This window comes from Ambystoma mexicanum, chromosome 4q, assembly GCF_040938575.1.
Source record: "Ambystoma mexicanum isolate Mex_15411 chromosome 4q, UKY_AmexF1_1, whole genome shotgun sequence".
NCBI classification, from domain to species: domain Eukaryota; kingdom Metazoa; phylum Chordata; class Amphibia; order Caudata; family Ambystomatidae; genus Ambystoma; species Ambystoma mexicanum.
The window spans coordinates 301,481,273-301,496,550 of NC_090928.1; the positions used below are offsets into that span (position 1 = coordinate 301,481,273).

Sequence of the window (15,278 nt, forward strand, 5' to 3'; positions counted from 1 at the left end):
GGCTAAGAGTGGCTGAAAGACGTCAACGTGAAACAGCAGATCAGCGTCACACACGACTCCGTGCTCAGTAATCACGCAATTACAATCGCCTTGCATTCCGGTACAGCCCAGTTGATGATTATAGTTTAAGCTGGCATGTTCTCATCAGTACCATGACTGACGTGTGTCCTTATTGCAAGGTTCTGAAATTTAATAGAGGGAGTAAAGGAATGTGTTGCACCGCCGGAAAAATTAAACTGCCTCAACTTGAAGAACCGCCAGAGCCATTGTGAAATTCAACATATTAGATATGTGCGCTTTCTCTTTTCTTTCTTTTCCATTTAACCAGACTGAGCCACAGCAACGCGTGGCCGGGGACAGCTAGTAAAGAGACTCCAGCACTTATCCTAACCCAGTTGCCATCACTCAGCACACCTTACAAATAGGTTCATTTTTGAGAACTAAAGATAGGTGAATAGTTGTTTTATTGTTTAATCTTGGTTGGTTTTACTTGTACATCTGAGTGTGTTTAATGCTCATAGGCATTTTCTCAAGGTTTAATTACTGTTTGGTACCTACTAGTGGACTTCTACTATACATGTGTAAGTAGCAGTCATGATGAACTATAAGGGTTTGTTCTTCACAACATTTTTGATGCTCTAATTTCTTACGAACTAACAAAAACCCTTAGAAAGCAACTGTGTGTTTGAAACACCTCTGTACTAATAATGCTTGTAATTCTTTGCACAAGCTGCATTTCAATTAGGGTGCAGATTACCTTTAGGCTGTGGATCCCCACCAATCCCACATTTTCTTTTCTACCAGGGATATTTGTGATCTGTATAGAATATGAAATAATGTTGCTTTATCTGCATGTGTGTCAGATCCTGCTGCTTTGGTGCAGGCGTGGGATTGCTTATCTGCCATTCTTTGCTGGATGTTCTGAATGCAGTTTCCTTTTGATTGTCCATATCATCCTTTTTGTTGTTACAGGCACATCATGCTTTTGAAAGAGCAGTACGGAAAGCAAGTGATTGTCAACTTGTTGAAAAGTAAAGGTGGAGAAGAGGTTCTGAGCCGGGCTTTCAAGGTAATTCAGATTCAATTTTCACACAGCAGGACATTACACTCTCCACATATGCTTGTTGCCAAATCACTGCTGCTTCATTCCAATGTGTCTGTGTCTTCTCTGTGTACAGATTTATGCATTCATATTTCATGAAAAATCAGTGTTTATTGAAAATACAATTTTACAATGGTCCGCCTGGGGCATCCAGAAAGAGGTGGTTTCATGCTACATCTCGTACTTTGCTGCTGTAGCTAGAATCCCACAGGTGTGTCTAGCTGGAAGGTCTGCTTTCTCTTCTAAAGTTCGTCAGAAAGGATGACATCAACTGCTATTAGCGTTTAGTTATCTCACTGTGCTGCGCCCACACATTGCCAATTGTAGCTGGACCTGCCAGCGGCAGACGAGGTGTTCACCGTCTGTCTGATAGAACTAGAAACAATACAATTCTATGTTGGCTTTGTTAAAAATATCAATATCCTACATTTTTTTGTCTGAGTGTTTGCAGTAGTCGATAAACCTGACCACAGCACTTTGTTCCATTAATTTTCAAGTTTTCCTACCTTTTGAGAAAAGCGGACTATGAAATCAGGCAGCCTATCTCCACCGGCACGTTGAGAATCAGAAAGGGAAGTGCATGTGTAGGTGGAACACAAAGAAGTGAAAATGCGGAATTGGGTCATTCCCAAGACTGAAATAATAAAATTGGAGAACAGTCGTCCTCCCGCAAGTCTCACATGCTCACTCAAGTGTTATTGACACATAAAAGGGCCCATCACAGGTGTTACTGACCACTCTGTATGCTGATTGGAGCCTCGGTAAGACAACCTCGCGGAGGGAGGTAGGATTTAACAGGTTCGGTTTCAGCCTCCAGGATTCCAGCTCCCCTGAATTCTGTGATTCAGGCTTCCTCTAAGAGGGGCTCTTTTCTACGATGTACATCACTGCCGTTTGAGTAAAAACCAGCAGAGATGTCTATCACCTAAAAGAGCGGGAGAACACATACCGCCAATAACCAATGCTTCAAAGAAAACTGAGTATGATTAGAAGCAATCAGGCAATATGGAATTATTTAGACAATCAGAAATTTCTCTAAGTACCTAGACAATGGTTGAGGTGGTGTTGGACCTTAATTGATGAACCTACAAGAAAACCCAAGACTATGAGTATGCACAAGTGATAACCACAAACTCACTATGACTGATACAACACCCAGCAGACCTGATAAGTGGAATTCCTAGGGAAAATGGGTACCAGTTGAAAGGAAAACAACGGAAGGTACAAAACAACAAATGGGAAGGTTATTAAGGAAGAATATACCCGGGCGGCATGAGGGTCGCACTAGTGACGGGTTGGTGCATACACTGGAAAACGTCACTACTATGCACTCGGTTAATGTAGAAAAGGCAAGAACAAATGATATAGTTACAGGAATCCGCACGTATCAGAAAGACTGATGATTTTCAGGTACTGAACAATACAGGAGAATTGGATGGGTTTACCTTAATTGCACAAACACAGGCCAAGTTGGTGAAGCAGTCTTATAATGTGCAGCGTGGTACTCCACGTAGGAAGATAGTTCAAATTGCGTAGAGCGGCAAGAAAAAGAAATCTCACCAGACAGGGCGAAAGCACAGTGGAAATCCAAGGAGAGTCCGAGGTCGGCAGCAGGGTTCACTGATCAGAATGGAGGAAAAAGCAAATGCAATCCAAGGACAATCCGAAGTCGGCAACAGATTTCAAAGTCAGGTTGAAGGAACAGGCAAGGACAATCCAAGTAGACAAAGGTGGGTCGAAGATCCAGGAAGTCAAGTTATCAAGAGAAAAAAGGGAATAAGCACAGGAATGGGATGAAACCTAAGGAACGTAACGCCACAATTAGCAGCAACAAGCCGCTGAGTCCCTTCGGCTTTTATGGTGCAGGGGGGCAGAGCCTTCTTACGCGTTCTCTGTGCACGGGACATCTCAGCTGATGTGACATTCTCTGCTGCACGGCCAGACGCCATGGCAACCGATACCGAAGCCACAACGAAGTTCTGGAACGCGCTTGCCCCCGTATGTGACCACAAGAAATGGGAGGTACTGCAGGAAGGGCCGATATGTAACGGGGTTTTTGATCCATTTGAGCTTTCCTTTGAGACTGGTGACAAAGATGGATTATGTTCACAAATGGACATGAACTTGACCTGGCAGCAGCACACCTCAGAAGATATTCTGAATTACACCCTCAAGCAAAATGTTCAGATTGTTCATATTTACTTTAGTTGTTAAATCTCTATTTAAGATACTGATTTAGCATTTATTGCCTTGATTAATGTGGATTCTGACCCTATCCTTTAGTTCTTATTCCATGGTAGCCTATTGCCCTATTGCATTCGTTTCATATGTTTTGTAAAACACTACACATTGCATTTTGCCACCTCAGCAAGCTTTTTAGAGAGAGCAAGTTTGGAGTCCAAGGGAGAAGGCAGTAATCTGAAGATTGTCGGTAGTTCACCAGGGATTTACCCATGTTTGGAAATCCCAGGTCACTCAACACCAGACCGACCCATGGAATTTACCGGCAGCAACAGCTAGGTGAACCATCCATCCGTCAAATGGTTGTGGTGACCTGCAGGTGAGACCATTTCTTTTTGTCATGTGGATGGGAAACTGAGGGGCAGGTCCAATAAGGGTGGCTTAGGAAGGGCAAGAAACAAGGAGACATGGATTGATACAATGATCCGAAGCATGAGCATGGCAGTTAGAACCTGACAGTGAGGTGGAAAGGTCTGCACCAGAGCAAAGGATTGACAGGGACAGGGAGAGGAAAAGGTTAAGTGAGAAAAAGTTAGGCTTGCGGAAAGGGACAGGGGAGCAAGCAGTGATCAGTGGAGGGTGCAAGTTTTGTGTGACAGGAGCGGAAGAGAGTTTGGGGATGGAACCCCCCACACTCCATTCAGTGGAGGCACAGGGGTGGAGATCAGGAAAGCCAAGGAATGGAGGTGGTTGCAGAGGAGGAAGGAGGACCATGGGGGTGGGGTGGAGCTCTCCCATTAAGGCAGACCGACAAACCAGGGGAAGAGTGAAGCCTAGGATGCAGACGAATCGTGGAGTCATATTTGATGTGGAGGGCTCCAGCACAGCATTCAGTGGCATCACATGGCCGAGGGAACACCCAACCTCTAACACCAGAATGAAGTTAAAGCGATTTGATAAGCAAAAGTAAAAATAAGAACATTGCATGAAAATCATTTCAGCATGGCTGTAACATAAAGGTTCTTGGGAAACATCCTTGAACGCAGGATAATATATATAAAGGCCATCAACAAGAAAGGTATAGGGCCTCATTCCGAGTACGGCGCTAACCAATGGCGCTATTAACGCCTTGGTTGACGCCGTACCCGGTCCGGCAGCGCCTTGGTGGATGGCGGAATTACCGCCCCATTCCAAGGTTGGCGGGGTGGTAATTCCCCATTCACCAAGGCTCTTCCCCATTCCCAAATGAGCCCCCATAGGGCTCAATGGGAATGGGGAAGGTGCAAATAACGGTGACCGTTCATTACGGTCACCGTTATTGGCTTGGAGGCCCCTTTGCGCCCTCGACTTTAACACCTGCTCAAAGCAGGCGTTAAGGGCGAGGGCGCAAAGGGAACTCGGAATATGGCAGTAAGGGATCACCGCCACCGGTCTCGTTACCGGTGGCCGCTATCCCTTACCGCCATACTCGGAATGAGGCCCATAGTCTAGATCGCAGTCCTTTTCCCTTCTTCTGGGCACCACAAGGTCTATCATCCTGTCTCTGTATTAGGGGCTTCCTCCTTTTGCCAGGAGTCCCAAATGTCACCTTCTTAGCTCTTGCAGTGCCAAGGGGCACTCCCCCCCCCACCCTGTGTTACACATCCCCTGCTCCGGGGATCAGAGTAATTCCCTCTTGTCAGTGGAGCAAGCCCCTTCTCTGGGGCTCATGGGGCTCCCCTCCTGTTACACATACCTTCTTCTGGGGATCGAAACCACTCTCCATAACTACATTTCACCCACTCTTTCTGTTGGGCCAGAGGTCTTTCTTCTGGTCTTGAGGGCCATTCATCACCATGACTGGAGCACACCCTTTTCTGGATTCCCATGAGCTCACCTCTTTCTCACAGGAGCACCTCCCTCTCCTGGGGTTTCAGTGGGATCTTCTCACCCTCACTGAACACACCCCTCTTTGGGGTTTCGATGGAATCTTCTCACCCTCACTAGAGCACTCCTCTTCCGGGCCCAAGGGGGTTCCCCTTCGCTGGTGCTCTCCAGTTTTCTCAACAAACTACTCTCCTCGGCACCCAGCTCCAAGACACTGTCTGTGGATCTTAGCCTCAGTTTTAAAGCCCTCAGCCAGCACCCTCCCATTGGCCCAGGCAAACAAATTGATTGGTGAATGGGCTTCCTATTCCGAGCCACTGGATAAGACTTGTTATCATTTTGTATTTCTTTCAGTTGTTTCCTGTGCAGGAGGTTATGTTAGTCTGCTGCTCTGCTCCACCCTTGCCTTGTGGCTGTTGTTTTGTGGGTTTCTGGTGTTTAAAAGGCCATCATAATGGACACGAAACCCCCTATTAAGTTCCCAATTGTTTTTCCTGTGGAAAGGGGTGAGGAAGTATTTCTCTCATTAAATACTGCAACTGCAGGGGATGGAGAAAACAGTTCTCCATCCCAAGCACTGCTGATGGGAGGTGGGGGTTAGGGTTAGGATAAATTAGGCTTGTCCCTTTGAGGATCCCTGCACCATACCCCACAGCTAAAAATACCTAAATCCAACCCCCCATCTATATTTGTAGTGAAATGTGTTACAAACCTCCCCATTAAATATCTTTATTAATCCCTGGAAGGCGTTCCGGAACATACTGTGTGTTTCGGATTGCTAAAACTGATACATCTTGGTAGATGCAGTCCCGAATACCCTGTTTCTTTTGCACCTTGTAGCTCCTAACTGGTTGCTCTCTCAGGAGGTTTTGGAATACTTCTGGGCTTGCCCTGTCAGTGCTACTCTTCGATGGACCGTTGGCTAGATGCTATGTTGACACTGTAGCTCTGTCACAGTCTGCGGAATTGGCACAGGAGGATAGTCAGGGAAAGATATTCAAGGAGTACGGATTTGGGTGAAACACAAAGATCCACGAGTTCACTTCTGTCAGGTTATTCAGTCAGCCCTTTTTTTCAGCTGTAAAGAGGATGACATTTGAGAGGACGTTTGAGGGTGGCTTGTTACTTGGCTTTGTGGTGTGGTTCCCTCCCTCCACCCCTGATGCCTTTGTTCTTGTGTTCACATACATTGCTCTCTAGGATATTTGAAATTACTTGTGTATCAAATTACTGAAGTGATCGCCTTCAATTTAAATACTCATTTAGCTATATTACTGTTATGTTGTAAGGTCACCCCTAAACACCGGTTTTAAAAAACGGTTTTCTTGTCTAGTATCTCAAACCTGTTTTTGCTGTATGAATTCATACGGTTTTAAAGAAGAAAAGTATGTAAATACTATTTGTATGATCCCAAAAACCATTTATGGAAAAATGTGCAACAAAGTAGTTCCAAATACAACTTTATGGAGAGAGGAAAAAGAAGTAAGGGCACAGTTGGAAGCCTAGCAGAAGGTTGTGCTCTTGTATATTGTCTGTTAGAAAGTCATACCACATATTCTGGCCCTTGTGTAACATTTTAGCTTAAACAACAATTGTGTTCTGTTATTCAAAAAGGTAACTGTGCTGCACATTCCAGATACAGACTCCTTCTGGTAATGGTAGTCGTAAGAGAATATTGTGTTAAAGGGCTGCTTGATCATCTATCATGTGACCCTCCTGATGTATTGGCCTACAACTCCCATGATCCTTCACCAGTGACGGGCAGCTAGTCATTATGGGAGTTGAAGTCCAAAACATCTGGTGGGCCAATTAATGATTTACCAGTTAGTTAAAATATCCTTTTAGTTCATCTTTCTTCCATTTAACAAGATATTGTCCGATGTTTAGTGCACATCTAAGTGAAGGCAAAAATAATGCCTTAAATCTTAGCTACATTTGTGGCAGACGAAAACAAATCCTCCCTTCTTGTACTTGTATGTTCAAACCCAAGCAGAATCCTGTTTTAAACAATTTCCAATATGTTTTGCAAAAATAATTCAGTGGTTGCACTATCTGGCTGCATATTTAAGAGAGAGCTAAGAGCTTGCATCAGATATGGGGACAACTTTCACTTCACTTTCAATCCCATTGGAGGGCTGGCATGTCCCTTCATTCTTCTGGGGTTCATTGAATACCATTAATTTAGGAGACCATGCCTGCCATTAGATAACTTAAAAGTAGAATGGATCCATCATGGAGCGCTATATAAGAACACTTTTGTAACATTATTATATCTTGCTGTTCTAAGAACCTGCATAAGCCGGCCTTCCAAACCCATCACAGAGAACCCTGTGAAATGGGGGAAGAATCCCAGAAACCAATGGCGGTTTTAATTCTTTCTTTTCTTTCTTACTCAATCCAATATCTATCCATACAGATGCCCAATGTACAGTATGGGCTCTCTTACTGTCTTCTTTCTACAAGAAGCTTGACCCACGCTACTCTTTTGTTCCTTTTCTTGTTTCTTAGTGTGGAGAAAACTGCCCTTTACTCTCCCCCTGGTTCTGTCTTGAAGTCAATATTCCCAGTTAAAGACCTCCTTTTCCTCCTCAGCTACTCCAGTATCACCTGCAACGGAAGATAAGAACCCCATTACTAATTTCTTTCCCACTTAAATCCCCCTCCCTTTCACTCCATTGGTTTGCCCCTTTCCGCCTCCTCCTGAGGGTCTGCAGCTCCATTGGGGCTGCCTGCATGTTCCTTCCACCGTACCCTGGAACTTGAAGGTATTGTGTCGTGAAGCTCCGGCTCTCCCCTGTTTTCACCATTGCTCCGGACGGGGAATCCGTAGCATCTGAGGTGGACAGAACGTTGTCTCCCTACTCACTGTTGGTGGAGCCTGGATTTTTCTCATCCTCCCAGTCGGGACGAGGGCAGCTGTTGCAGCTACATGTCTGGCGTCAACGACCCGCAGAGCTGGCTTCGCCTCCACAGGGTGTCACTTGATGGCGTTGCCTTGCTCTGCGGATCTGCCACATATTAACCCCCCCTCCTCAAGCCCTGACGTTTGGGTGGGGAAATAGACCTATAAACAAAATCAGCCTGTAACAGCCGGCCAGGCAAGTGAGTCATTGTGAAAGTAAGTGGCTGTAGAGCTACAAGTCACTGCAGAACCGGGGTTTACTCTCCTTGTGCCTTCAAAGACAGGGGGTTATGGTTCATAACTAGGGTAAAGCAGTGTCCCAAGAGGTAATATCTCAATGCCTAAATGGCCCATTTGACAGCGAGACTCTCTTTTTCAATGGTAGGGAATTTAGTCTCACATAGCACAGGACGCTCCTCAACCCCCTTTACCGTGAATAAGGACAGCCCCTAACCCTGTTCAAGACACATCCATGTGTAGGAGAAACAGTGCTGAGAAATCGGGACGATGCAGGATTGTGTTGACATCCAGAGCTGCCTTAAGGCCCTCGTAGGCATGGATTGCTTATATCATCCTTGTGGACTCGAGGCTGGCAGGCTTATTTTTTTGTAAGTCAATCAGCGTGGCCACCATGGTCGCAAAGTGTGGGATGAAGTGACTGTACTACCCAGCATACCCCAGAAAGGCACAGACCTCCTTGGAGACATGGGAAAATGAATGTGATGTATGGCTTCTATGTTGTCTCTTTGAGGCTGTAGCACACCATTTCCCATATAATACCCAAGGTATCTGGTATGTGAGGTTCCCACTGTAGTTTTCTTTGGGTTTATTTTTAGTCCAGTTGTCGTTAGTGCTTCTAGAACCCGACCTAGGTGGGGTATTTGGCTCTCCCAGCCCAGGTTATATATAATGATGTTATCAAGTTGCAGTTGCGTATGCCTGATGGCCTTGCAGTGTTTTGTTCATCAATCTCTGAAAGGTTACGGAGCACCATGCAGACCGAAAGGCAGTTCTCTAAAATGGTATAAGCCACTGGGAGTGGCAAAGGCTGTCTTTTCCCTATGCTCTATTTGTAATGGGATCTGCTAACATCCTTTTGTCCATGGTTGTGATGTACTTGGATTGGCCTAGGCATTCTAGCAAATCCTTGATGCGTGGCATGGATAAGCATTGAAGCATGTCTAATTATCTAATATTCCTGCAAAACTCCATGCCTCCATCTGGTTTAGGCACCAATATGATAGGTGAACACCACTCACTTGTTGATGAATCTATAATGCCCATCTCACACAAGTTCTGAATTTCTTGACTGACAGCTGCTTTTTGTGCCTCTAAAATCCTATAAGGTCACAACCAAATAATGCAGCCTTGTAAGGTCTGGATGCTGTGGGTTACTTCCTTGGTTTTTCTGGGAAGGGATGAGAAGATTTTCTGGTAGGTGTGGAGTACTGAGTCCAATTGTCTCCTCTGTTCGGGTTCCAAGTTTGGATCGATATTACATCTTTCCACTCTGATTTCAGTCATTCCTGGATGCATTTCTGCAGGCTCTGAGTTGTCCGTCTTCATCAATGCTACTCAGAGAGGGAGTTCAAATCCACTGTTTCAAGAGGTATACGTGTTATCAGTGGTCTGCTGTCATCATATAGAACCTTGTAGGTGACTGGACCCATGACTTTATCTATGACCTCAGACCCTTTTCAAGTGGATAACTCTAAACTGTTATTTATGTGGAGTACTGTGCATACATGTTTCATAACTGTGGAGGTGAAGTTAGTCCCTTGGTCTTTCACAATCTCCTTCTGTATGCTGACTCAGGCGATGAAGGGTATCGGGACATCACAGATGCTTTATGCAGAGGTTCCTCTCGGGGGGGGGTGGGGGGGAAGCCTCAGGAAACCTGGTTGCATAGTCGACCGCTACTAGCAGGTACTTATGCCCTCGGCTAGTTGGCTCCAAGGCTCCCACAATTCCCATGCCTATTTGCTGAAATGGTTCCTTAATGAGAGGGATAGTTTGAAGTGGCACATTCAGGACGTTGGCCTTATTCTTCCGTTTGGCAATCTGGGTATTGTTAGCAATACCTTACGACATCTCCATGTACCCATGGCCAGAAGAAGCTTTAGGTCACTTGATATATATGGTTTTCTCTATACCCTGGTGTCCCTCCCCTACCTGAATGTGTGCAGCCTCCCCCACTGTCTTGCGATATTTATAGGGGACCAACAGTTGATGCACCTGCTCCTTATCCTTTTCGTCTGTCTTTCCTCCACTCCTCCCACCCAACATCAACACATTCCTAGGCATATTGAAGGGTCTGATCCTGAGCCGTGCATGGCTTGTTGTAACTGCTGCTGTCCTTCTGTCAGTGCTTTCAGTATGGCTTCCATGGCGTTCTCATTTATCCCACCGTTGCTATCGCTTATGATATGGGGGAAGATGCACAAAAACCAGTTGCGGCCTTAATTCTTTTATTTCTGTCTCAATCCATTGTCTGTCTGGCATCTGCCCAATGTCCAGTATGGGCTCCCTTGCACCATTATTTCTCCAGGAAGCTTAGCCTAGTCTTCTCTTACTTTCCTTGTTTCTTGGTTTGGAGAAAACTGCCCTTTACTCTCCCCTGATTCTATCTTGAAGTCAGTATGCCCAGTTATAGACTCACATCCTGATCAAGCCATCCCATTACTAATTCCTTTCATTCTTAAAACCTCTCCCTTTCTCTCCATTGGATCCCCCTTTTCTCCTCCTTCCTAGGGTCTGCAGTACCAATGGGGTTGCCTGCATGTTCCTGGCCACTCCCTTGGGACTTGACGGGTTTGTGTCCTGAAGCTCTGCCCCCCTCCTGTGTCTGTCATTGCTCCGGACAGGGAATCCGTAGTGCGCAAGGCAGTCAGAACATTGCCTCCCCACTGGCTGCCTGCAGATCCTGGATTTGGCTCGTCCTCCCAGTCGATCGCAGACAGCTATCACAGCTATCCAGCCATTGTCAATGACCTGTGCAGCTTCCTTCGCCACCACCACAGGGATGGTACTTGGTGGCAATGTCCCGTTCGGCAGATCCGCTACCGCCAGAGGCGCAGACGGACCGTGCAGCACCAGTGAGTGCCCCTTCACAAACCTCCATCTGCATGGCATCCATTTCACTGTGGAGCTCTGTGCTTTTATTCTCTTTATTGTTCTTTCTTTTGTGGATGTGCAGGGTACCTATCTACTCATGCCCTTAGAAATTGTAATACAATCCAATTTCAGCCTCCTTGAAATTGAGGTAAAACACCCCAAACAGGTTGACTTTCTCATGACTTAGCTGTTCCAGTGACTGACTTAATTCGGCTGCCGGACATTGAACTTTCTCAAGTTCACGGATATCAATCTTATGTACATTGTGCCTAGCTTCGAACACACTGTTATAAATGTGGTCTGACTAAGGCTTTGTGCAGTGGTGAAATGCTTTGTTACATCTGTATGTTCCATGCTCATAAAGAATGCCCTGCTTTGTGAGCAATAGCTTAACAGTGGGCACATTAGCATGGTAATCTGCACTTGTCTACATTTTGAGGCTACACAGGGAACATCCATGCACATCTACAAAATGCTAACTGAAAAGTACCAGCAGGCCTGTCCGGTTCTGTGCCTGTTGCAGCACTTGGAAGCCTTTTTATTCCCTACATTTCACTGCCAGAAATTCCACCTTTCAAGTAAAGGTATCGTCAGCATTAATAAACCCCTCAACGCTTCATTTCTCCTGCGAAATACAATATTATAACCTTGGAGAACATCAAATGTCTGTATGTGGGGAATAGTGTGGTATGGCATGTCTTTCTGTAGCACCTTTTTATAGTGATGAGTTTTCTGTCGTGGGGGTAGTTTAGTGTCAAATATTATTGGTCTTTCAGTAAGGGCAATATTTGAGGACAGCAGCTCATTGACCTTTACGTATTGATTGTTCCACATTGTTGAAACTCACTGCATATAATGTGTGTTAATTAATGTGTACATCAGATGCATAGACTGCTTAAACATGTCAAAATGCACAGTAGATTTGATCCGTTCATAAATTCTTTCTGATCACCTTTCAAACCGATTTGCAGAGAAAATCAGTACCATCCAATTAAGTTTCCCAATCACTCAGATCTGGTAAAGTCCCCTCATTGGCTTCTGGGTGTTACACCTCCTTCACCTATTTCTGAACCATAACCCCACAAAGGTGATAAAAACCATTGCCTGCATGAATGCTTTTTCTGAACAAGTATCACCTTGCCTACCAATTACGATCAAGGGCATCTCCACACTCGCTCCAGCTCAGTCTACCTTCATCAATAGCATGGTCCATTAAGATGGTATCCTGGATGGCATGGAGAAAACCAATATCACACTTCTTAAGGAACCTACAGCCAAGGCCAACTCATCAACCTCTTCCGTGAGAACTGTTCTGGCTTAAGACCTAACAAAGCTTGCCCTTACATTCATAAAAGAAAAATGTATGAAAATACTGGAAACAAGCAACCCAACATTTTCTTCCTTCTTGGCTTATCCACCACTTTAGGTACAGTGTACCACCAAACTCTCCTATAAAAAGACTGGAACACTCGATTACCATTTTTGGCATTGCCTAAAACTGGACCACATCCTGTCTGTGCAGCGGTCAGTTTGGGTAACTTCCATGTCCCTGGAATGCAATGGCTACTTTAAGAGTCCATCAAGGTTCTGTGTTGGCCACGTGGCTCTTCAACCTCTATGTCAAGCTGTTAGAAAACCTCACTCATCCATACCTTACTCCTTCCAAATGTACACTGAGAATACTCTGCTCTCATTCGGGATGGATGGATATATCAAATCTGACCGAATGATACCCAATGCAACACCCATTACTAGATGTTTCTTAACCTATGCCACAACACCTCCATATTTGAAATCCTTTCTTGGACTCCCCCATCCAACCCCATCTCCCTTACACCTAGCTTCAGTCTACGGGCCTTCCTCCTCACTGCAGTCCCTCGTGCAAAGTACTTGGGGATCACCTTTGAAGATAACCTATCTTACCAGAGACAAATTCAGGACTTCACCAAGAAATACTACTACCAGGTACACCTCTTGAAAGACATAATCCGTTTTTTGATCAAGGCTCGTACAATGTAGGTCCTTGGAGCCATGGCAATAGCCCAAATAGTTGGCTCTCAATTTTCGGTGTTTTATTAAATTTTGCATAAGATTCTTATTTTGTACCTCCGTGTGCTAAACTCATTTTTAAATTGTGGTATTGCCTTGTCTTTAATGAATAGAGACGCATGATAACCATTTTTATGAGATGTGGAAAGTCTATTTTGTGCACACCAAACAAGTTAAAATGTGTTAAATTAGCACATGCCAGCGAGTTGTGGGCTGCAGTGCTAAAACAAATCTTTGCCAAATAGTGGAGAATGGGAAAGAGGTAGAGAAAAGTAATGCAAATATACAGTTCTTATCTCAACTAAGCCAAAAGCTGGACTATTAACCTGAAGGGTTACACTATGGAAGTATGGGACGGCAGGTGTAGCAGTGAGCAAGAGAGATGAAGGGGGACACAACGGAAAGAAAAGATGCCCTTGAAGTACTGTGGTACTATGCCCCCGCAGTAGAAGCCACGCAGAGCATTGAGGTGTAATACATTTGTGAGTCCATGGTCAGTGCTGCCAGGACGGCATCCCCCAGTAAGGGTACGGAGAGCAATACAAAATAGTAGAAAGATTTCCAACAGCAATCTTTCATGCAGGCAATATTCGTGGTTCACCACTAGTGACTTACAGTGGTCTACCAAAGCATCAGGAGGGGTATTGCTTACTCTTCTGTCAACTCCAATTCGTTGAGGAATCTGCCACTGGTTGATGTACCAGAGACATCTTGAGGATGTTTTTGGTTGATGCTGAAGGCTCTTGTTCTGAATTCAGAGACCTCAGCCACTTGTAAGCTGGCAATGTTAGGTTAGATGGTGTCTTTTTATAGAGATACCAGACCCATACATGGAAGCCTATAGTGTGAGAACAGGATTATATTTTTCAGTGAGAGCTATCATGGGGTTTTGTGCAGTGAGCAAACAGGACTACAGCAGTTTGACGGGGAGAAGGTGTGGAGAGAAGCAGTAGCCTTGTTGTTGATGTGGCTAAATATAGTCATGATAAAACATGAAAAAACAACCCTGATTAAAATAAAACACACTTGGGAACACAGTGGTGTCAGTGTGGGAATAAACAATGCCTCAAACTACTTTTTTTGTCCAGTGACTATTGTGACAGGGCTGCTTAACCAGCCCTGTCAGGGGAGGCAGGGAGACAGTTTCCAAATACTGAGCGGTGCCGGCGTAAATGTGGGACCCCCTGCCAACCACACCTTCCATGAGAATGTCGGAGGCCCTGCCGCACCCAGAAGGATGATTCCACAGCAGGATGTGGGGAGGCCGGGTCGCATAAGGTGACTCGGCACGACAGCCTGCAGCGGGATGCCACGTGATAGGTAGGCCGGCACTACACCAGCTGCCAGAAAGAGCGGCAGTCCAGAATAGAGGAGGATTCCCACAGACATTGTCTGCTGGGGCCTCTGCTCCATACAAGCCTCTGAACCACCAGGAATGTTTTATAAGAAAGAAAACTTACATTCTAGGAAAATCTAGGAACATTCTTATATCCTAGGAAAATCGTTTATTTTTTTAAAAAACTTTATTGATTTTTAAGTTACAACCATTAACCAACTTTACCCACAGCCTCCCTCCCTTCCCTATCCACCCCCACCCCCCTCCGGGACAAGAGCTCTTGGTAAATCCGGCCATTTCGTTTGTAGTACCCCTCTGAGTCTATAGTACTGGAGTAGAGTGACCGGGTTATGCTCCCTCTTAGCCCATAGCTCACCCCATTGTAGGAACCGCCCGTCCAATACAAGGTTTTTGGAAATGTTCTTGGAATGACTTTTCGTGGGTGAGCGGGATGCCTATTACATTATATATCGGCAGTTCTAGGTGGTAGTTGGGGAAGCTTCTAGAAGGCAGCCGAGTCGTTCCCATGCTCTACATGTCACTGCAGTCGGTTGGACTTCATCTCTCGGGTTTGCGCCCCGATTTCTTAATAGCATTCCCACTAAGTTATTCGGGAGCAATACTGCTTTTGCCACCATTGTGTTTGGGGTGTGGTGGATTCCAGCCCGCTCTGTATTGCAGTTGGGCCACTAGATAGTATGATTGTAATACTGTGTATTCCATTCCTC

At 45.3% G+C, this 15,278-nt stretch overlaps 1 protein-coding gene across 1 annotated transcript in view; it reads left to right on the forward strand.

The window, feature by feature from the left end:
• Positions 1-15,278, forward strand: part of SYNJ2 (synaptojanin 2) — a 1,190,168-nt gene that overhangs the window by 600,048 nt on the left and 574,842 nt on the right. The window contains exon 7 of the mRNA XM_069607872.1: positions 973-1,069. Within this exon, the coding sequence (XP_069463973.1) occupies positions 973-1,069 (97 nt within the window). The remainder of the gene's footprint in view (positions 1-972; positions 1,070-15,278) is intronic.